Source organism: Cicer arietinum, chromosome 6 (genome assembly GCF_000331145.2).
Source record: "Cicer arietinum cultivar CDC Frontier isolate Library 1 chromosome 6, Cicar.CDCFrontier_v2.0, whole genome shotgun sequence".
In the NCBI taxonomy this organism is placed as follows: Eukaryota; Viridiplantae; Streptophyta; class Magnoliopsida; order Fabales; family Fabaceae; genus Cicer; species Cicer arietinum.
Window position 1 is genome coordinate 6,605,250 of NC_021165.2, and position 21,357 is coordinate 6,626,606.

At 32.1% G+C, this 21,357-nt stretch overlaps 2 protein-coding genes and 2 non-coding genes across 9 annotated transcripts; 2 read left to right on the forward strand and 2 right to left on the reverse strand.

Moving 5' to 3' along the window:
• Positions 1-485: 485 nt before the first annotated feature.
• On the forward strand, positions 486-4,775 carry LOC101502469 (filament-like plant protein). Of its 3 annotated transcripts, XM_073370240.1 has the most exons (6): positions 523-642; positions 883-961; positions 1,192-1,364; positions 2,111-2,312; positions 2,465-3,822; positions 4,277-4,775. In XM_073370240.1, exons 3-6 carry the CDS (start codon positions 1,254-1,256, stop codon positions 4,586-4,588), a joined length of 1,983 nt encoding a protein of 660 aa, XP_073226341.1. In that variant the 5' UTR covers positions 523-642; positions 883-961; positions 1,192-1,253; the 3' UTR covers positions 4,589-4,775. The 3 variants fall into 3 exon arrangements, with proteins under 3 accessions (XP_004503890.1, XP_004503891.1, XP_073226341.1); XM_004503833.4 differs by lacking the exon at positions 883-961 and having other exon boundaries at positions 486-642; XM_004503834.4 differs by lacking the exon at positions 883-961 and having other exon boundaries at positions 513-662.
• A 225-nt stretch (positions 4,776-5,000) lies between these two features.
• TRNAM-CAU (transfer RNA methionine (anticodon CAU)) lies at positions 5,001-5,084 on the reverse strand. The gene is given in 2 exon segments: positions 5,001-5,036; positions 5,047-5,084. It is a non-coding gene; the product is annotated as a tRNA-Met (tRNA).
• Positions 5,085-11,205: 6,121 nt separating this feature from the next.
• Positions 11,206-11,277, forward strand: TRNAQ-UUG (transfer RNA glutamine (anticodon UUG)). The gene has a single exon. It is a non-coding gene; the product is annotated as a tRNA-Gln (tRNA).
• Positions 11,278-12,150: 873 nt separating this feature from the next.
• LOC101503221 (fatty acid amide hydrolase-like) lies at positions 12,151-18,661 on the reverse strand. Of its 4 annotated transcripts, none has more exons than XM_073370522.1 (21): positions 18,197-18,661; positions 17,790-17,899; positions 17,609-17,669; positions 17,226-17,416; positions 16,881-17,010; positions 15,789-15,866; positions 15,549-15,696; positions 15,328-15,440; positions 15,114-15,189; positions 14,947-15,018; positions 14,804-14,855; positions 14,610-14,681; positions 14,405-14,485; positions 13,935-14,035; positions 13,745-13,837; positions 13,446-13,514; positions 13,298-13,362; positions 13,007-13,068; positions 12,805-12,900; positions 12,500-12,621; positions 12,151-12,406 (listed from the first exon to the last, which is right to left on the reverse strand). In XM_073370522.1, the coding sequence occupies exons 1-20, from the start codon at positions 18,294-18,296 to the stop codon at positions 12,541-12,543; spliced, it is 1,851 nt and encodes a 616-aa protein (XP_073226623.1). In that variant the 5' UTR covers positions 18,297-18,661; the 3' UTR covers positions 12,151-12,406; positions 12,500-12,540. The 4 variants fall into 4 exon arrangements, with proteins under 4 accessions (XP_073226623.1, XP_073226624.1, XP_004503893.1 ...); XM_073370523.1 differs by having other exon boundaries at positions 17,226-17,413; positions 18,197-18,659; XM_004503836.4 differs by lacking the exon at positions 12,500-12,621 and having other exon boundaries at positions 18,197-18,656.
• Between the last annotated feature and the right edge of the window lie 2,696 nt (positions 18,662-21,357).

Below are 21,357 nucleotides of genomic sequence, written 5' to 3' on the forward strand. Positions count from 1 at the left end.
TTTAAACTCATAAAATATTTATTTTAAAAAATTAACATGGGATATGCGATTTCCACCTGTGCATTTTTACCTTTTTAGCATTTTTACCTTTTCAACAAGTTTTTATTAGGGTTTTTTTTAGTGAAATCCCAGTAGCACAATGGGCGGGAATAACGCGGTCCTGATTTGAAAAGAAAGAAACAAACACACGCAAACAAGTCATCAAAGAAAACAAACAACTTCAGTCTCTCTCAATGTAATGTAATTTAATTTTATCTCCACCAAATGTCATCTCATCTCTTCTGCAAACTAAAACCAACCACAACACACAAACAAAAATTAAAAAGATAATAATAATAATAATAAAAACTAGCCTTGCACTTTTTACTTGTTTTTTTTCTCCCCCTTCACATGGTCCTACTCATGCTATCCTCATCTCTCTCTCTCTCTCTCACACACATTATTCTTTTTATTTTTTAATTAATTAATTTAATTTAATATATATTTTCTATCACTAAGAAACGTGTTAAATAATACTCATTTGTGAATGAAATAATTATTACGATCGAATAAATGAATCTTCCGATGTAAACACTGAAAAATTCCTCTGACATTCCTCTCCGATCTCCATCCTCTTGCAATGCATTTTCCACGCACTGCAAGGTACTATTATATTGAACTAGGTCACTCTCTTCCTCTCTCGCTTCACTTCACATTTTTATTTTTTCTTTCAATTCGGGTATGGTAGGTGTATTTCTGTCAGATAAGTTGTTACAATTTTGTGTGTAAAGTAAAAGCAATTCAACCATTTCAATTTTTCAAACCCTCTTTCAATTTCTTCATTTTTATTATTATTATTTTTTTATTTATTTTGACGTGTGCTAATATTTAATAACAATAAAGAGTAGCGGTGATCCCTTTCAAGTTTCTATTCAAAGCACTATCCTTATTTGGGAAGCTTTACTTCAAGTTAAAAATGGAGGTAGATAGAATTGAATTGAATTCTAAGCAAAGTTCATAACTAACCCCACCTTCTGTTTTTATTTTTTATTTTATATTTTTTTCTATTTTTAAATTTCATGATATCCTGTTTTTCCTTTCTTTTTTTGTTTGTTTTCATTTTGTCAATTGAGATTTGAGACTTATTTGCTGTGTAAGTTTTTTGAAGATCGAGTACTTATGAGGTTCTGTTTTGATTTGATGATGCTGTAGGTGAAATCATTGTGAGGGAGTAAAGGAGGTACTGGTAGTGGTGGTTTTTGGTTGTGTTGTAGATGGACCGAAGGAGTTGGTTATGGCGAAGGAAGTCATCGGAGAAAAGTCCGGGTGAAACGGAGAGTTCCGGCTCAATATCTTCACATTCAGAAAGGTTCTCTGATGAACAGGTGGTATATCTGTAATTTAATTGACTATGTTTTCCCTCAATTTTTATTGCATATATGATGATATATATTAGATTGGTTTTAAGTTATATTTCTACTTACTGTCGCACTGTTCGGTTCCATTTCTGTCTTATCTTCTTTCACATTTCAGTCTTGTGTGGATATCTAGCTCTTATAACTGGTGTACTAGATTATCAGGGTTATGTTATGGCTATTTTCTTGAGTGAAAATGAAAAAAATAAAATAGAATTAGAGGGTGACAATATGAGTGGTGACTTTTTGAAATTCACATCAATCAAGGTCTAAATGTGGAAATTAGAAAAGGAGTTTTTGTTTATCGTGTTGTTGACATGGCAAACAGGATGTTAAGAAACACGGCAGAATCCATGCAAGAGAGAAAATACACAAATTGTATATGGAATGTATTGATAGAATAAGAAAGTGTGTTTACATCAAGGAGATACATTCTTATATATAGAGAACAAGAGAGTAACTAACTGGTTCTCTTCCTAATTACATCTCTATTAACAGAAGATTGTTATAATAGATCTCCTTGTTCCTGCTGTAACTGGAGATAGTTCGTAAATGTCTAGGAAACATGAAAACAATAGTTATTGCTCGGTCTGCACTTTTTCATGGTCTTGTTTCTTTTCTTAGCATTCAGGATTTTGTTGTAATGATTCTGCTTGGTCTGCACGTCAATATTGTGATGAATCTGATTTTATATCCCCAATTTTGTAATTGTGAAGTTATATCCAAGCCAAGCTACTCTATCACCAGAGGTCACTTCGAAGGCTGCACCAAATGAAGAAGTTAATACACCCAAAAATTATAAAGAAGTTACTGATGTGAAGACTCTTACGAACGAATTAGCCAAAGCTCTGCTAGATATTAGTGCCAAAGAAGACTTGGTAAAGCAGCATTCTAAAGTTGCTGAAGAAGCCGTCTCAGGTATTTAAAGTGTGGAACTTTCCATGCATATGTATCTGGACTGGAAGTAGTGCTACCTTAAATACTCTTTTTATCATCACAAACTTCTACGTTAATAGACTTCATGGAAGTTTAACCCAAATGATTCGATATGTGTATTTCATTTTATTTAGGCTGGGAGAAGGCTGAAAATGAAGTGTTGTCTTTAAAACAGCAACTCGATGCTGCGAGGCAGAAGAATTCAGGTCTGGAAGACCGAGTTAGTCATCTTGACGGGGCACTCAAAGAGTGTATGAGGCAGCTTCGCCAAGCTAGAGAAGTGCAAGAACAAAAGATCCATGAAGCTGTTGCAAATGATTCTAATGACCGGGAATCCAGAAGATCAGAACTTGAGAGGAAAGTTGCTGAGCTTGAAACTCAACTTCAAACATCAAAAGCAGATGCTGCAGCATCTATTCGTTCCGATCTTCACAGGAGACTTGAGGCTGTGGAAAAGAAGAATTTGGGTCTTCAACTTGAGCTACAATCTCGACTTGAGGAACTAGAATTCAGGATTGCAGAGAGGGATTTGAGTACCCAAGCTGCTGAGACAGCTAGTAAGCAACACTTGGAGAGCATCAAGAAAGTTGCTAAGCTTGAAGCTGAGTGCCGTAGACTGAAAGCGATGACTCGTAAAACATTTAATGTGAATGATAACAGGTCTTTGACAGCATCTTCAGTTTATGTTGAGTCCTTCACAGATAGCATGTCAGATAGTGGGGAGAGGCTACTTGCAGTTGAAAGTGATGTGCATAAATTAGGTGGATGGGAGATGAATGAATGTGAACCAAGCTGTTCTGACTCATGTTCGTCTGCTTTAATTACAGAACTTGATCAATTCAAGAATAAAAAGACTACTGGAAAAAATCATACTGCCACTTCAATCGAGATCAATCTCATGGATGATTTCCTTGAGATGGAAAGGCTTGCTGCCTTGCCAGATACAGAAAGTGGAAGCCGTTATGCTAAAGGAGGACTAGCATCAGATCAATCTATCGTTGGTCAGGTTACAGTGGAAGCTGAAGTGGAAGCTATGATTCAGAAGAACACGGAATTGGAAAAGCAACTGGAGAAAATGGTGGCAGATAAACACGAGATAGAAATTAGTTTGACTGAGTGCCAAATGCAGCTCGAGACATCAGAGAGTCGGATAAGGGCAGCAGAGTTGAAGGTAGAAGAACTTCAAACTCAGTTATCTCTTGCAAAAAAATCAAATCAAGAAGCATATGAAGAACTAAAAGAAACAAGAACAAAGAAGGAGATAGTTGATTCAAAACTCAAACTTGTTCAAACTGAGGTAGAAGAACTGATTTCAAAAATCCATTCATTGGAAGAACAGATTCAGAAAGAGCGAGCTTTGTCTGCTGTGAATTTGATCAAGAGCAAGAAGTTGGAGGACGAGCTTTCACGAATGAAGCATGAAGCTCAAGTTCAGCAAGACGCCGATACTTTGCTCAAGGAAAATGTTAATCGTGATTTGAAGTCAAAACAGGTCAGTTTCCTAATGCTTATTTGGAGCTCTAATTTTGTACGCATTCTTTAATGAAGTATTTTGTAATGTAGAAACATGCTAGCTAGCTTACCCTCCAGCATTACTTTTTTTATGATAAAAATTGTCAAGTGCAACATGCACAAACATGATTCTTCAATCCTTTTTTTGTTGGGTGGAACGACTTTTCTGTGTGTTAACACTTACAGAAAAATATTATATTCATGGTCGATTGTCAAATTTGTTAGGAGGAAGGAGAATTTGTTAGCACCAGGACTCGAACCCTGGCCAGTGGTCCTTATTCTTTAAACTCATTGGCGTCCCAACCCATACTATTAGACTACACGTTCAGGGACACTATTAATAGTAGCCGATTATTATGATTAATCATTTTGCATGTTTGCATTAACCAATTTATACTTGTTTTCCATAATAGACTTAGCATATTCTTTTTCAGGATAAAGAACTTGCATTGGCTACTAGCAAGTTTGCTGAGTGCCAAAAAACAATTGCATCTCTTGGAAAGCAGTTGAAGTCCCTAGCAACCTTGGAAGATTTCCTACTTGATTCAGACAACCCTATAGAGTTAACACGTGAAGTTACACAACAAGTTCCCCAAAAGGGAGGTGAACAATTGAAACTAAATCACACTGATTTGAGTTTTCCTAAAAGAGATTCATTAAACTCATCTATTACCAATGAGAAAAGCCGTAGTAATGGCATTGGCAAGTTCATCCCAAGAAGCAAGAGTGTGAACAGGACTCGCTAAAATTTGTGAGAAAAGATAAAAGGTTGAGTTGTAAATTTTGTTTCTTTTTCATTTTTCTCACTTTGGATTTAATGTGTATGTGTGAGTCCAAAGTTATGCATATATATACATAAAATAGTAATGTTTGAAGAATTTAAATGGTTACAAACTTACAAAAAAAATACACAAAGTCCAAATTTTAAAACGATTTCCGCTATCGTTTGCTTGTGTCTCTTGCTATTCAATTTCAACAACTATCCCTACATTCAAGGGGAAATTATTTGAACCTTTTAGCGCTAATACCGTTGTCAATCATGGCAATTGGTCGTTTATAGAAGGTGTAATTGTTATAAATATATAGTATCTCCTAAATCAACTTACTCAATAAACCTGCCAAAAAAAAAATTTACTCATTAAAAAAAATATTAATTGTTGGGGTGAGAGAGGCTCGAACTCTCGACCTCAGGATAACTCTTAGCTATGAGACCTACGCGCTAGCCAACTGCGCCACCACCCCTTGATGCTTAAGTAGCTTACCATATATTATTTATATACGTACTTAACTTCTCCAATGATTACAAGTATTTAGAAAGGTTTGTGTTTGACTGTTTCAGTTTCAACCCTTGTCATAGCTTATGGCCCCAGTCCAGCCTCAACATCTAAAAGTATCAAAAGCCTCCATGTGTGCGCGATGCCTGGGGGAACATGTGTAACGTGGCCAAAATCTGATTATGTGAATAGTCTTCTACTATAATACTAGGTGTTTTAAAATATAAGTTTATAAATTTTAATGAATTTTAATCAAGTTACATTTGGGAAAATTGTGGGGTGTTTTCGGTGTGATTTGTATCGATTTTTAAGTAAAATATCATCTGATCCAAATATTAAAATCAAACATAGAGTAAAACAAATCAAATAAATTGTTGTTACTATGAGGGGAGAAATATTTTTATTCAATTGTTAGTCACTTGTGGAAAGTAAAAGTAACTTTTTTGTTGTACAACATTGCAAGCTAGGAGAAATGAAAAGGAAGTAGAGATCATTAAATCAGAAACAGAAGCCAAACCATAATGCTAATAGCTCCCCCTACCCCACACACGTGAGTGATGAGCTGCATATTACCAGAACTTGACTCACGTATGAATGAATGATCTCATGCATGTTGGAATGAGTCTTATTCAGGATTTGAAGTATGAATGAAGAAATTCATTTTACATTGAAAATTAATTTACTAAACCAATAAAAATATAATGAAAAGACTTACAAAGTACATCACGTATTCAAAATTTGGGTTAAAATGTGATATTAACTTCAAAATATAGTAACTTTCTTTTTTTAAATAAATGTATCTTCTACATTCAATTGCATAAATTAATTTATCGAGATAATTGAGAGTTATTTAAAAGATTGATATATCATAACATGTTTTTTTAAACACACGAGCAATGGATCGAATCCTTACCAAATGGTTAAAGGTCCAATTCATCTACCACTTTGTGACAAACACCATTGGTAAAATATAGTAATTGTTGGAATTAATTTATTAATTACACATAAGACATGCTCAATACTAAAATTAGAGATATAATCATACTTTAATGCGGAAACCAGACATATGATTGATCATGTATGTAAATTAGGATATATGGGATGTTGATTGATCAAAGGCATTAATAATATTTAGATGTATATGTATTTAAAGTCTCTCGACGATAATGCTGAAATACATTAAAAAAAAAATATACATCCGTTAACTTGTGATTCTCCCTTAAACTGGACAATATGTGTTGTTTTAGATATATTGACGGTCATAACTAATATACGAGTTGATAAGGTTTTGATTATTCTAAAAGGGTCATGTAAGGCCCGTAATTTTAAAGTGTGCTTTATGTGTTTTTGTGTATTTTGGATTTTGGCTCGGAGGCTTTTTAGCCAAAGTTAATAATATTTTGGAGATATTTGTTAAAAGTAAGTAATATATATAGATATATAAATATATATTTATGTTTATATGTGTTTGTTTGGGGGGAAAAAGAAAGGAAAACTAGAAGGAAGGAAAAGGAAAAGAAAAGAGTATATAAAGGAAAGAAGGAAAAATGAAGAAAGGAAAAACAAAGGAAAGAAAAAGAAAGGAAGGAAAATTCAACTTTTCCATCGTCTTCTTCCTCTCCCGCGGCCAATTTCCCTCCTTTCTCCCATTTTCATTTTCGTCGCTTTCCTTTCTTCAAAACTAGTAACCCAAGGTTGGGTGAGAGTTAGAACAAGGATTTCGCAACTCCACTCTTCCTCTTTGATTCGAAAACAAAGAAAAACGGTATTTGAGATCCAAACACAAACCCCTCCGTTTCTTCTAGATCTAAGCTTCATTTCGCGAAGAGTTAGAAGGGAAAGTTGCTCACTACCACGCTACGGTGCTAGAGGACCAATTTGGAGGCGACGTTACGAGCGAAGATTTTACCGGCTTTACTCGCGGTACCGATAAATCACGTTAAAGCTAACGCTAAGGTAAGGGCTCCTTCCAAACTTCTAGTTGCATTAGGGAATTATCTGTGGTTGTGTGGGAAGGAATTTGTTATGGTTTAATGTATCGATTTGGGGAAAAACGAAACTAATGCGTTATGGGTAAAACCTTAGAGTTAGGTTTTGTTTATATTGATGAATGTTTCGTGGTAAATGAATTTGAAGTCATTGTGTATGATTACGAGTAAATGAAATTTGTGTGTTTTGAGTAGTGGATTGTGTCGATTTGTGTTCGTTGTTTTTGACATGCTCTTAATTGATATTGATGAAATTTGATATGTGTATGGTTGGATTTGTGAATAAATGAATTGATATGTTTTGATGTGAGAATTTGTTGAGTTTGTGTTGTGTGAAATTTGAAAACCATTAAGTTAAATGAGTATTAAGAATGGGGAATCTCTTAATGTCTCGTTTACTTAATGTGCGTTTGTTTGTGAAAAATCGTTTAAGTTAACTGGGCGTTAAGAATGGGGAATCTCTTAATGTCTCGGTTACTTAATATTTTGTTTTGAAAACCGTTTAAGTAAACTGGGCGTTAAGAATGGGGAATCTCTTAATGTCTCGGTTACTTAATATTTTGTTTTGAAAACCGTTTAAGTTAACTGGACGTTAAGGAGGGGGAATCTCTTAATGTCTCGGTTACTTAATATTTTGTTTTAAAGAAAAATCGTTTAAGTTAACTGGGCGTTAAGAATGGGGAATCTCTTAATGTCTCGGTTACTTAATATTTTGTTTTAAAGAAAAATCGTTTAAGTTAACTGGGCGTTAAGAATGGGGAATCTCTTAATGTCTCGGTTACTTAATATTTTGTTTTAAAGAAAAATCGTTTAAGTTAACTGGGCGTTAAGAATGGGGAATCTCTTAATGTCTCGGTTACTTAATATTTTGTTTTGAAAACCCGTGATAAGTGACACCTTGGTAAACTGTGCTGACCCGTGATAGGTGGCACGTTTACGATTTACGTTTTTGGTGAATTGTGCTGACCCGTGATAGGTGGCACCTCGGTAAACAGTACTGGTCTGCGATAGGCGGTACGTTTACGGTTCACGCTTTTTTTTTTTAGTAAATCGTGTTGACCCGTGATAGGTGACACCTTGGTAAACTGTACTGACCCGTGATAGGTGGTACGTTTATGATTTACGCATTTTAGTAAATCGTGCTGACCCGTGATAGGTGGCACCTCGGTAATTGGTACTTTGGCCTGCGATAGGCGGTACAATTATGATTTACGGCCCTTCGAGGAGGGTTTTGGTTTGGAATTCCGAGTCAATGCATTTTGGCATATACGCATTGCATTAGGGTGCTTGGCACGCGAGTCGTATTTGATTTGAGTCTATGTTTGAGTGTTTTGAATTTTGATTTATCGTGGTAATCGAGTTGAAGGTGCTAAGTGTTATGTGTTAATTATTGTGTGTAAGTGTGATGGTTTTCGAAATCCCATTTTGCCGTGGTAATCGCGTAGGAATTGCTAAGTGTTAGGTTGTGGACTTGATTAAGAATGACTTGTGTTAATTCATGAATTTTTGGAAAAACGATCAGGGAAATCGATTTCCCAATCGATTGGATAGTAAATAGGGACTTGGCCAAATGGACAAAATCGATTAGCCAATCGATTTTGTAATCAGTTTTCGAAAATCATTTACGAAATCGATTGCCCAATCGATTGAATCAAGCCAGAGTTCAAAATTTCACTAAAAACCTTCAGGAAATCGATTTGGAAATCGATTGGTATTAAGTCAGGGGCTCGGTTATCCTGTCAATCGATTGCCAAATCGATTGATTTATCCCAGGATTCTGTTTTCATTAAAAACCTTCACCCCAATCGATTGGCCCAGCGAAAATCCTCAGTTTGAGTTAGATGATTGATTCTTCATTAACTTATCCATGTCTTGATTTGTTATGTGTTAATTAGGAGATTGAGAACCTCATTTTACTTTCATTTTAATTGGCAAAGTATTGAATGAACTTTTAGCATATTGAAAATCCTGTTAAGGTGCATGCTTAATTGAAAAGTTATTTTGAGCATTTAAAAACTTAATTGCTATGTGTTAACTGTTATTTTTTGGTTGGTGACCCTTTACAATTATTGTGGAAATCTGGGCTTTGCCCTCAGATGAGAGTCAGGACGGTCCTACCAGTTCGTACCCTACGGACGGGAATGGAGATGGGAACGCGTGACTGCAGTTACGTTAGGAGGATCTCACGGGGCGCGTGGAGATACTCAGGGTGTATAGCTTTTTGGTAGGATGATCAGATTAGGATGATGTATAGGGACTAGGTGTCTTTCTTTTTGGATTGGAGTATTTTTAGTTTGGAAAACTGTACTTATACTAATATTGTCAGTTTGACTTCTTATTCGAATGGGTTCCATGTACCATTTGATGTTGTGTAAATATTTTGGATTTATAATTGGAGAAACTTTTCCGCTGCTTGTAAATTATAATGACTCAATTATCTATCCAAAGGCATTTCCGGATTTAATTCTTTGTTGTCTTTAATTACTTTTAAAAAAAAAAATATACCCTCGCTTTGAAAAACGGGGTGTTACAGGTCATATTTACATTTATTTATATTTAAACTCATATTAACTAATTAATTTAATTAACTATCATAATTTAAAATTTAATTAGTCTTATTATTTAATTTAATCATTAATCAATTAAGTTTCTTAATTAATTAATACATAACTAATATAATTAATATACAAATATTTTTCCTCACATTAATAATAATGTTGGAATATAAAAAAATATTCCAACAACAACTTCTTAATTACTAGAGGAGGAGTCTCTTGGGTCAATGTTTATATTCAGTCTATAGTACTTTTTTTGAGGGAGTATTGTATTTTAGTTAAGAAGGTACAAAATCTTAGTATAAAGTAATTATTTTGGATACTCTTGTCATTTAGACGACAGGATAGAAACGCAATTCGTATACCTTGATATCTATTTAAACTCATTTTAATTTGAACGAAGAAAATTCGTTTTAATTGGAGGTAGATAAGAGTTTTTTTTTAAATTAAAATTTAAGGATATATACGAGTTTATGTTCTTGATATCTACCGTATTCCTGCTTCCTGTTAGTAATACTATTGTTATTTTAAAAATTTATATATATGTGTATATTCAATATATTTAATATTTTTAAAAATACTATAAATTACAATCTTCTCTCTATAAAAAATATGATTCTAATATTTTTCTAATTTTATTATTATATAATAATAATTATTTTACTATATTAATTATAATAAATATAATTTTTAAATTTATTATTTTATATATATGAATGAGTGTGGGCATAGAAAACTCGAACGGTAAGATTTATGGGTCACATATGTAATTAATTAATAAAGTGTGTTAGAGTCATTATATAATTAGCCAATAAACTAGGGGTCAAATAATATATAATAGTTTATGGCTAAAAAGCATACTAGTTATGAAAATTAATAGCGTAGATACCAGACAGTTTCTAATTTAATGAGGGGCTGAATTTGAAATACTGCAATTTGGATATAACTAATAATAGTTATATATAGGGGTAATGGTCCCCAAGGCAAACACAATAAGACTATTCAGTTTCAAAACCCTACAGGAGAAAACTCTCTGGTTCTCTCTATTCCCATCAGAGAGCAAGGTCTTCAGAGTATTTTGCTGAGGAAGATCACCCAACCCATTGGCTCTATCATCATCATCCCAGGATTTCATCAATGGCAATTCCCACAGGTACGCTTCCGCCTTTGGTTATTCATCATGAATAACCAAAGGCGGAAGCGTACCTGTGGGAATTGCCATTGATGAAATCCTGGGATGATGATGATAGAGCCAATGGGTTGGGTGATCTTTCTCAGCAAAACACCCTGAAGACCTTGCTCTCTGATGGGAATAGAGAGAACCAGAGAGTTTTCTCCTTTAGGATTTTGAAACTGCCATTTTTACATATGCCAGAATAGAGGAGACAAAATTTGACCAGCAGGTGCTCCATTGCCATTTTTACATTTTGAGATGTTTCACCGTCAAATGTTTGTGGCTGGAGTACCAGATAGGCGAAGTTCAATGAAGACCCTTACTCAGAAGTTGTACAATTTAAAGCATGTATCGGTTAAATGTATCATCAAGGGTTCTATGGTGTAGTGGTTAGCACTCTGGACTTTGAATCCAGCGACCTGGGTTCGACTCCCGGTAGGACCTTCTTTTTATTTTTGTCAACAATCCATCATATTAATCTACATAAATTGATCAAAGGGATAGAATTATTTGTGCACAGTGGAATATATGGCTCACTTATTAATATAGATATCAATTTAAAAAATACAATAATAAATGCCCAGTTTATATGTTGAAATTAAAATTACGTGGGTTAAATAGGGTTTATGAACACAATTGTTTTAAATTTATTTTTCGAATTTTTTTTAATACTTTTAACATAAAAAATGATTTAACATATTTTTTAATTTTATTCTCAAAATAATTTTGAGAAAAAAAAATTCCATTTTATTGGAGAAAAAGAATTTTTTTTTAAAAAACTTTTGATTTTTTCTTAAAATTTTTCGAAATAAAAAAATTTTAATTTATTTTTGTTCCCGAAATATTTTCGACAAAAAAATGTTTTTGATTTTTTTGAGAAATTTCTTTTCAATATTTTATCGAAAAAATAAATAAATTTAAAGAAAAAAATTTCAGTTGACAAAACAATAGTCCTACCAGCCTCCTCACTTGGACCTATAAAAAATAATGGAATGAGGTTTTGAGAAATTATTTTAATATTAAAAGAGTTTTAGATTTTGAAGAATAGCTAGTTGTGACTTGTGAGTACCGATAGCTCTTAATTTCATTTGTTCAAATAAACTCCCTAATAAAATTAAGGGAAATGATGACAAAGTACAATGACACTTATTAAGACTTCAAATATAGAAGAAGAAAAATATTTAAAAGTTGTGTAATTCAATTTTTGAATTAGTAAAAGGTAAACCGTTTCACTCAAAAGTTGTTCTTTTGTTTCCTTTTTTATTTCCTTAGGCACTTATCAGCATTATCCTAAAATTAATATATCTAATGCATGTGTGGGTATAAGTCTAGTGAAATTGAATAAAGTGGGATATAAAATTTCTCCAATAGATCAAACATTAAAAGAGAGAGTGAATCTGTCCAAAATATCAAATAATTCAGCATGAAGCTTCTTTTGGATTTGATTGAATAGACTTGTCAATACTTGTGCCCACTTCCTTCTGATATACCTCAATGAATATGAATCTATTTAATTTTTTCTGAGCTGATCAAAAAAAATTGATGGTTTTTTGTGTTCTGGCAAGCATATGGCCTAAAAATCATAACAACACCATAATGTTAGTACTCACATATGATATGATTTATTTGCTATCAAGATTTTAAATTATGGTTGTGATGCCTTTACAATAGTATAGTGTAACAGCCCGGCTCCAAAGATTGGAATTGTTATTTAAGGATTTTTCGTCCTCCCTTTCCCTCAATTGATAGTGAGAGTGAGTTGCATTTAACTTTAAGTTTTGGATTTGCCTTCGTAATTTTCATTAGATGAAAAAGGAGACAAGAAGTCAGTCAATAAAAGAATCCGTCGATAGAGCCGGCCAATTACATATAGTTAATTGTGCTGTGATACAATCAAGGCAACATTAAAAACCTTGATTATCACAACATTTTTATATTTAATGTATCTTATAAAATAAAGAGTTGATTTACCTGCATTGCAAATGCTAGGTGGATTAGTGTTGCCTCAGCCCAAGGTCTTCCTATAAACTGAAGGCCAATAGGTAAACCCAATTTATCATATCCAACCTGTGTGATGAAGGGTAATTGAGCTGAGTTCTTTCAAAAAATTGATTACTATTGTTAAAGTGTAATGTAATAAGTGAAAGTGTAAAAGAGAATAAATTGATTATACCGGAACAGTGACAGCAGGAAGTCCCAGAAAGTTTCCTGATATGGAATACCGAATAAGTGCAGCTGAAATAATAGTGACAGATGAATAAGATTTATGAAGCACTCATACACTGATATTCCATACTGTCATTGACAGTGACATGTAATTTAAGAAAGTAAAAATGATTGAAAATAAGCACATCTGTTGGTGTTAGACACCACACACTTTTTTAATCTGAAGTATCGTTGCTACTAACATTTTTATCAGTATCATAGTGTAGTGACACTACAAATATGACATTAATCTATATACCTCCATTGACATAGTCAAGTTCACCAGTCTTCAGTGCATCATCTTGGATTGGATATGCAGTCACACTATCATATGTATTAAGGATATGTTAATGTTACATATTATAATAAAAAGAAAAAAGTATTGTGTTAAGTTTAAGAAAATGAACCCTGTTGTTGGTGACACAATGACATCTGCCTCGGAGAATATTTTCTTGTGAAACTGCAATTGACGGTTCCTGTGTTTCATAAAATTCACTTTATGTTTTTTAATCTATATCTTTCATATAAGATGTTAAGATTAATATTAGTCATCTAAATTATTCTTTTAACTTCATACATATTACATATCCATTTTGTTTATGTGTATAAAATATTTAAATGTAGAATATTGAATAGAGAAGAAATCTGCATTTTTCGCTGTTCAATATTTCACATATTTTAATAAGAAAACTAGATAATAAATTACCTAATTTTCTGAGCTTTAATATACTCCATGCTGCTGAAAGCACCATAGATGTTAAGTGCTACCCTTGCATCCCATCCAAATTCTGTTAAATTTCTTCAGTAGTAATTAGGTAATGTCAGTATCATGAGTCACAACCCCTCAAATCTAGAGAAAAAATAAGGAATAAATTCAAGGGTTCAAAATATCATACTTATCTAGAAAAGAATCAAGTGAAGTGGAACACTCTGATCCAATTGTTAAATAATGTGCCAGGCGCATCACTTCTATTTCTGGTATTGTGACATCTACAATCTTGTGTTTATTTAAGACAAATAAATTAGTAAGTAATCATTTTACCCAATGAAAGCTCCATTGGTGAGAGACACAAAATATTTTCACAAAGTAAACGGACTCTTAAAAATTATTTTCAAATATTATGTGAATTTATTTCAAATTCACATCAAATAGTCTAACGGTCTATTTACACTCAATGGTCTGATTTAACATTCTTTAGAATAGTTAAGAAGTCTGAATCCCGATTGAAGAAAAGGGAATTACTGTTGAGAGCTATTAGCTGAATCACTCGGCTAACTTTCAAGTTCAAAAAGATAGTCTTAGACTTGTTAATCATGATAATTAAGATGACATTCAAAAAATTCTTTGGACTGTATTTTGCAGTACCTTCCAACCATAACAACCTTGGAGCTTGCTTAGAGCATGAGAACAGCATATTCTGACATCATCACTGCAATCATCAAACCACTAATTGATGAAATTAGTGGTTAAAACACATAACATATGTTAGAACAATCAAATTTTAAAAATATATATGAATGAAAATGAATAACCAATCAATATATTCAATGCACGAAAATTTATTTCTGACCTTGTCATACTTTGCCAACTTGATGTTAGATATGGACTTTGTTAAGGACAGCAGTGGAAGATTTATCTTGGCCTAAAGTATTGCTCAAAACATTTTCATTAGTTCAAATAGATAAGGCGGAGGTTAAATTTCAAATCTCCGAGGAGACAATTATAAAATGATGATCAGTGAATTTGAAAAGAGCAAGTTCTTACAGGTATACTAGAGGGTTGATGAGATGGAATTTCCCCACTGATTGCTGCATAACTGTAAATATTGAAATATTAGAAAATGTAAATCCAATGTCAAAAAACTTATTGAAGAAAGAAAATGACATAAAGGAGTCTTTTATACTAACGTGATCAATGAATCCTCAACAGTGCCTGCTAGTATTCCCACCATTCCAACTGTCCAGTTTAGAGGAATAACTCTGAATATACCAACAAAATCATTCTTCTGAATCATTACAAATTACAATCCTCCATCAGCATAATTCGACACGAATAAACAGAATCGAATACTCACCCTTCATGAGATATACGATCGAAAGTCGGTTTGAGACCAACTACACCACAAAGAGCTGCAGGCATCCTCACAGAGCCTAAACAAGTATGCAAAGAAAATAACTAGTTCACTAACTTTTGTTTTTTTTTATATGTATATTGTGGACCAAATTTTTTTGCACCTATGGTATGGACTTATTTAGTAGTTTTGTATCATTTTGGCTAAAAAAACTTACCTCCCCCGTCGACACCAAGTGCAACAGGACACAACCCGGCCGATACCACAGCAGCAGATCCACTAGAAGAACCTCCTGCAATCCTATTGGCATCATATGGATTTCTAGCAGCCCTGTCAAGTGTAAACCGTTTATTTTTAAGAAGTTTTTTGTTTCTTTTTATTTGTCGAAAATATCTGACTATTTATTGCAGAGAGACAGACACATGGTTTCTTTCTTACCCATAATGTGGATTTATACCGCTAGTTCCAGCTCCAAGTTCATGCATATTAGTCTTCCCAACAAGTATGGCGCCGCATAATCTTAAACGCTTAACGCAGCAAGCATCATCGGTACAAGGCCTTTGTTTGTGAAGCCACTTTGTACCACCTAGAGAATTCCATTTAAAGATGATCTAGTTAATAATGAAATCAGGAATTAACACATTTCAAATTTTGAACTAATAATACACATTTCACTACCTGTAGTAGGATATGGCAAACAGTCTATTTCATCCTTGATAGCAACAGGAACTCCATCCAGCACAGAAATAGGTTCCCCTACAGAAACAACATGCACCAAATAAGTATCAGAATTCAGAAGAATGTTGAATTGAATGCACAATTAGCACACATCAACATATGAAATATATGATTGAGAAGAAATCCTCGAGATGGATGTCATGGATAAGAGAAAAGTGTAATAGAAATTGTTTTGATTATCAGAACGTTGATTAAATCAAGGGGTACAGTCAGATTTATATAGCCAATGAGAACAACTAGCTTCTATCTGTGATTTGTAGCTAGCTCTTATATCAAGTCACTAAAATATTACCAACACCCTGAAAAATATGATATTGCAATTTATGTATTATATCCATTGGTAAATAACTCCTGTTTGGGGCTCCAATATTTTGAAAATAGTATTCCTGAGGGTATACAGTTAGTACATATAAGTCAGAACTTTGAGTATGTTACACAACATCTTCTTTATTCGAATAGCATATGAAAACTATTATCACCTCAAGTCACATTTCCCAAGTATTGTCTGCTTAAGGGTCTTATGCGTAAGCCGCCTCAGTGAATAGAAGAGTGAGAGTGTTGTTTATAAATTATAAAGGGCCTATAACTTAGGCCCCTCTATCTCAGTGAATAGAAGAGTGAGAGTGTTGTTTATAAATTATAAAGGGCCTATAACTTAGGCCCCTCTATCTCAGTGAATAGAAGAGTGAGAGTGTTGTTTATAAATTATAAAGGGCCTATAACTTAGGCCCCTCTATCTGGGGCGCCAATGTTCCGACCTCAAGTCACATTTCCGAGGTATTCTCCTCTTTAGAGCCATGTGTGTAAGCCCTCATGGTTTTGTCTTTTGTAAAAAAAACCTCGGTGGATAGAGGAGTGCGGGTGTTGTTTATAAACTATCTTTAGCCTCAATTTCCTAGCAATGTGAGATTTTTTGGTGTACCGGAACATAAACCATTTAGATTTTTGAGTTTCAATAATACTATTAGATAAGATCTTTAGGTTTGCAAGAGAAGTCTTATCATTTTGAATTGCTTCTATAAATTAAAGTACCTTTCTTATACCGAAGAGTTGATTCATTTGCTTGTCTAAGTATATCTTCAACATTGTAGTTAATAAAGAATCCCATTTGAAGTGGAGATTTTGAAGATTCATCAACAGCAGCTATAAATCTTTCTGCAACCTGTTCAAATGAAGAAGAAATCTGATGAATGGAAAAGTCTATCAAAATAAATAATAATTACAAATATGAGGCCTAGGGGGATACACAGTGTAAAAGTGAGGTGATGTGGCAAAAATGGATTATATTTATTCAATGCTTAAGAGTTAACACAAAAATGATAGGATTTTAGGACATGATATAAGAAAATGTAAGAGGTGAAATAGTTATAGTAATACCATGTGTGGTGTTATATCTCCTGAATTGTAGGCTCTGAAATAGTCCATTATGGACCATCTTATAAAGGAAGGCTTTGTTCCATTAATTGGTTTTTCTAAAGTTGTAGGTAAACAATCTATTGCAAGTTGAACTTTTTCTGGTGGAGACAAACCAAAATCCAAGCATTTGACTTCTTGTTCTTTGTTGTCTGCTAGATTAAACTTAAGTCAGTTATATCCACTTTCTATTAAGGTGATTCTTAAACTAAATTATTCAACACAAAATGAACTTTGATTTATGTTAATTGCAATTACCCTGCAAGAAATTAAATAATATCCACATTCAACAATTTCCTATTTTTGTACATCAATTCAGGGAATGAAAAGAGTTGAAAATAACAAACCTTCAAAATTATGTAAAGGAACATAAAGAGGTGGCTCTTCTAAATCAGTATTTGTAATAAGCTGCAAATAAAAATAAAAATAAGAATAATAATAATAATATCCTGAAGATGAAGTTCTTCTTCAATCAGAACAGAATTTCATGAAAAATAGAATTCCAGTGACTATAGACTAAGAACATACCTTATGAATAAGATTATCTCCCTTCAATATATACAATAGCAAAGCTCCAAATATTCGAGACTCCAAGAACCAAGTGAAAATCTTGACCAAAATTCCAGTCATGCGTGGAGCTATAATTTAAATGATCATGATTGTAAACTATTCAAATTTTCTTACAATCAATGATTTTGATATAAGTATATTAAACTATAAAATTGATAAAGCAATTCAAAATTAGAGAATATTTATATCTCATTATGAACTAACTAACACACAAAGCATATTCATAAATAAAAAAACTTTAATGGAAGTGGAAAAAAATCATAACTAGCTTTCCATAGAAGCAACCATACCAATACTTTTATGTCATACTCAAATCAAAATTAATTTTTAAATAAAAAAGAAGACAAGGATTAATGATTATGAACCTTTGACATTGGCTTGGAGATAGAATTCAGTGCTATCAGAGGCTAAATTAACATCCTTCACAGGCTTGTAAACCAATCTCTTACTTTTGAACAAACCCATTAGTCTAAGGAAGTTGTTGCTGTTTGAAAGATGGACACAAAAATGAAAATATAAACAAAATAAATTACATATATGTTATAGGAAGAAGAAAAAGAGTGGGCGGATATGGCAAGAGGTAAAGTGAATACATTAATTCAATCTACATAAATATATTCTTAGTTTTCATATTGATGATTTGGATTTTTGACATGATGACAACTAGAAAATATGTCATTTTCATTAACAGTAATGGGGATTTTGCATGAGAAAAACAAGAGCATTCAACATTATATTATATATATATATATATATATGTATGTAGATGTAGATTCCCAAAATGACTTTTTTTAAGTTCTTTTGGTGCCTTGTAGTTTTGTCAGCAAGCTGAAAATTTAGCCAGCTCATTTTCATAGTTCTTATGAAGCTATAGTCCCACAACCATTGTACTTTTAAGATATGATCTGAGGAAATAAACTGTTTTTTGTCCAAAGTAAATGTTTTTATTATTTTATATGTTTTAGTTTTAATTAGAAAATTATTGCCTGTTTATAAGACTTTGTAAAGAAAATAGTGAATTTTTTATTGTTGTAAATTTTTTTGAAAAATATATTTTTTTTTAACTAAAAGTACTACTACGTTACAATACATAATCAAAAGCAAAAACTAATTAAAGAAAATTAATGTATTTTATCTAATTTTAAATCAAATATATTGTTCATATTTTATGACGGAGGAATTAAAACTTTTTCCCAAACACAGGCCACAGGCAATTGCATTGCATAAAGATCTATTATTTATGTGGTTTAGTTTAGAGCATTAAATTTTTAGTGGTCCATTGCAAAAAAGTTGTTATACGATGAAATCTCGTTTTTTTTACTCATGATTATATATCTCTTTGATACTAGAAAATTATAATTTAATAAACCATATCTATAGCGATGTGTAGCCCACAATTTTCAGCCATTCAATTGGTTCAAATTTTATTGGAGCTAAGTTTCTCATCTACTCTACTACTAAGATGAATAATAAGTAATGGAGCCATCACCTAATTTTATTGATGCTCTTTTAAGTCTTTACTTCTAAAAATGACATTTAGTTCTTGAATGTAAAGATATTCATTTCAGGGCTAATAGTTTTGGTAATTAATATTTATAAAAAAGTATGCAAGCGTCATGGTTATGGTTAGTAGAGAAATTTTAGCAGGTCAAGATGTATTTGTTACCATTTCTTCTGCAGTAGTTATACCAAACCAGTCAAGTAGAATGGAAGGAAATCACCCTATTGGTTCACACTTCAACCCCGTGACTAAATCCATTAGGTTCAGATCAATGCAATTATGTGTGTCATATGGGTAATGGGTTTATTAGTAAAAGAGATTAATTTCTATACTCATGATAATCAAATCCACCATGATGCTATTTTTATTACAAAGTTATTACAAAAAGTATGTTCAATTTTAAAAAAAAAAATATAAAATATATGTTCGAACGACTACGGATAAGAAAATCTATTTTGATGATGTATAGTTTTTTTTTAATTTGAATTGCGGACATAAATTAATGTGTCATATCAAAAAATTCTATCATGCATCTCTATATCTACACTTGTCATGACTTCAACGAACTTGAAAATACAATTTTTCCTTTTTAACTATCTATAAAACATTCAACTTTTTTAACTTTCCATTTTTTCATAATATTCGAAATTTTTGAAATGACAATTTTCAGAACTTTTTAAACTTTCGAAATTTTTCAGATTTAGAAACTTTTGAAACTTTGCAGATTTGAAAACTTTTGAAACTTTTCAAATTTCTGAAATGTAATCCATATTTCGAAAATTTGAAACTTTCGAAACTATCAATTTTGAAACTTATTGTAAATGGTTAAAACGGTAAAATTATTTTTTCATGTGTCTTGAGAGGTGTCATGTTTAGATGTACTGGGTGCATGATGAAATCCTCTTGATTGATATCGTTCTTGATTAGTATTCGAACTCATTCCACCAATGATTTCATATTTTATTTTTTATATACATACACTCATTTATTTATTTAATAATTTTTAAATATTATAAACTGTAATTTATTTTTAAGGCTAAATTACATCTGTGGTCCCTTAACTTAATTTCAGGTAACGTTTTAGTCCTTTATCTTTTTTTTCCCGATTTAGTCCTTTATTCCTAAAAATATCAAATAAAGTATGAAAATATGAGTTTATTTGAAGATTTGGATTACGAATTTGATGAAATTTGTATTATATTGAAGAATATAATTAATTTTATGAGTTTTGATTGAATTTTTTTTTAAATTTTTGTATAAAAAAGGATATCATTGTTGAAATTTTAAAGCATAAAATCTCAAATTGTCACTTAAAATTAAAATAAAGGACCAAGTCGGGGAAAAAAAAAAGATAAAGGACTAAAACGTTATCTGAAATTAAGTTAAAGGACCACAAATGTAATTTAGCCTATTTTTAATTGAAAATTTAATATTAAATGAATCTAATTTTTTTTTTATATACGAGATAATATAATTACAATCAGAAATTGACACACTATATGATCTCAAGTTTGAATTCAAAATGTGATGTCAAATTTAACAATATCGCCATCTATTAATAAGTATCTAATAATTATTAATATTTTATATATTAATTATTATTTTTAATTTTATTATTTATATTTAAGGATGGAGCGGAAAACCAACCCCGTCGGGGGACAAAGATGGATACTTTATCACTTGGACGCACGAATTAAAATGATCTAGAATAGATTTAGGGAGCGATACTGTGCTTGATTGGCGTGTCATGCAAGCAACTACAACTAACTAACTAACATGTGGTGTCCTCGTATGTTAATTATTGATGTAATGTACAACCAACGTTACAAATACGATATGATAGCTGGGAAAATAATTATGATAATCAAACAATGAAAAAGATATAAGAAACTATCAGTTTCAGGATAGTCGATGGGAAAGAAAATATGGTGATTTCTGCTTTTTGCAAAGACTTAATTGCGCTCACTCCTCAACTATTTTTTTTGTTTTGTTCTATGGATGGAATTAAATCAAAAATCAAAAAAT

Bases quoted from the DNA above. Each gene is read 5' to 3' on its own strand.
- LOC101502469 (XM_004503833.4), top strand. From the start codon at position 1,254: ATGGACCGAAGGAGTTGGTTATGGCGAAGGAAGTCATCGGAGAAAAGT. The intron at 2,313-2,464 runs GTATTTAAAGTG...CATTTTATTTAG, and splicing joins TGCTGAAGAAGCCGTCTCAG to GCTGGGAGAAGGCTGAAAAT. The intron at 3,823-4,276 runs GTCAGTTTCCTA...ATTCTTTTTCAG, and splicing joins GTGATTTGAAGTCAAAACAG to GATAAAGAACTTGCATTGGC.
- LOC101503221 (XM_073370522.1), bottom strand. From the start codon at position 18,296: ATGGGTTTGTTCAAAAGTAAGAGATTGGTTTACAAGCCTGTGAAGGAT. The intron at 17,417-17,608 runs GTTTGTTATTTT...AGTTTAATCTAG, and splicing joins TCCTTTACATAATTTTGAAG to CAGACAACAAAGAACAAGAA. The intron at 15,019-15,113 runs GTGAGTATTCGA...TGGTATATTCAG, and splicing joins GATCGTATATCTCATGAAGG to AGTTATTCCTCTAAACTGGA.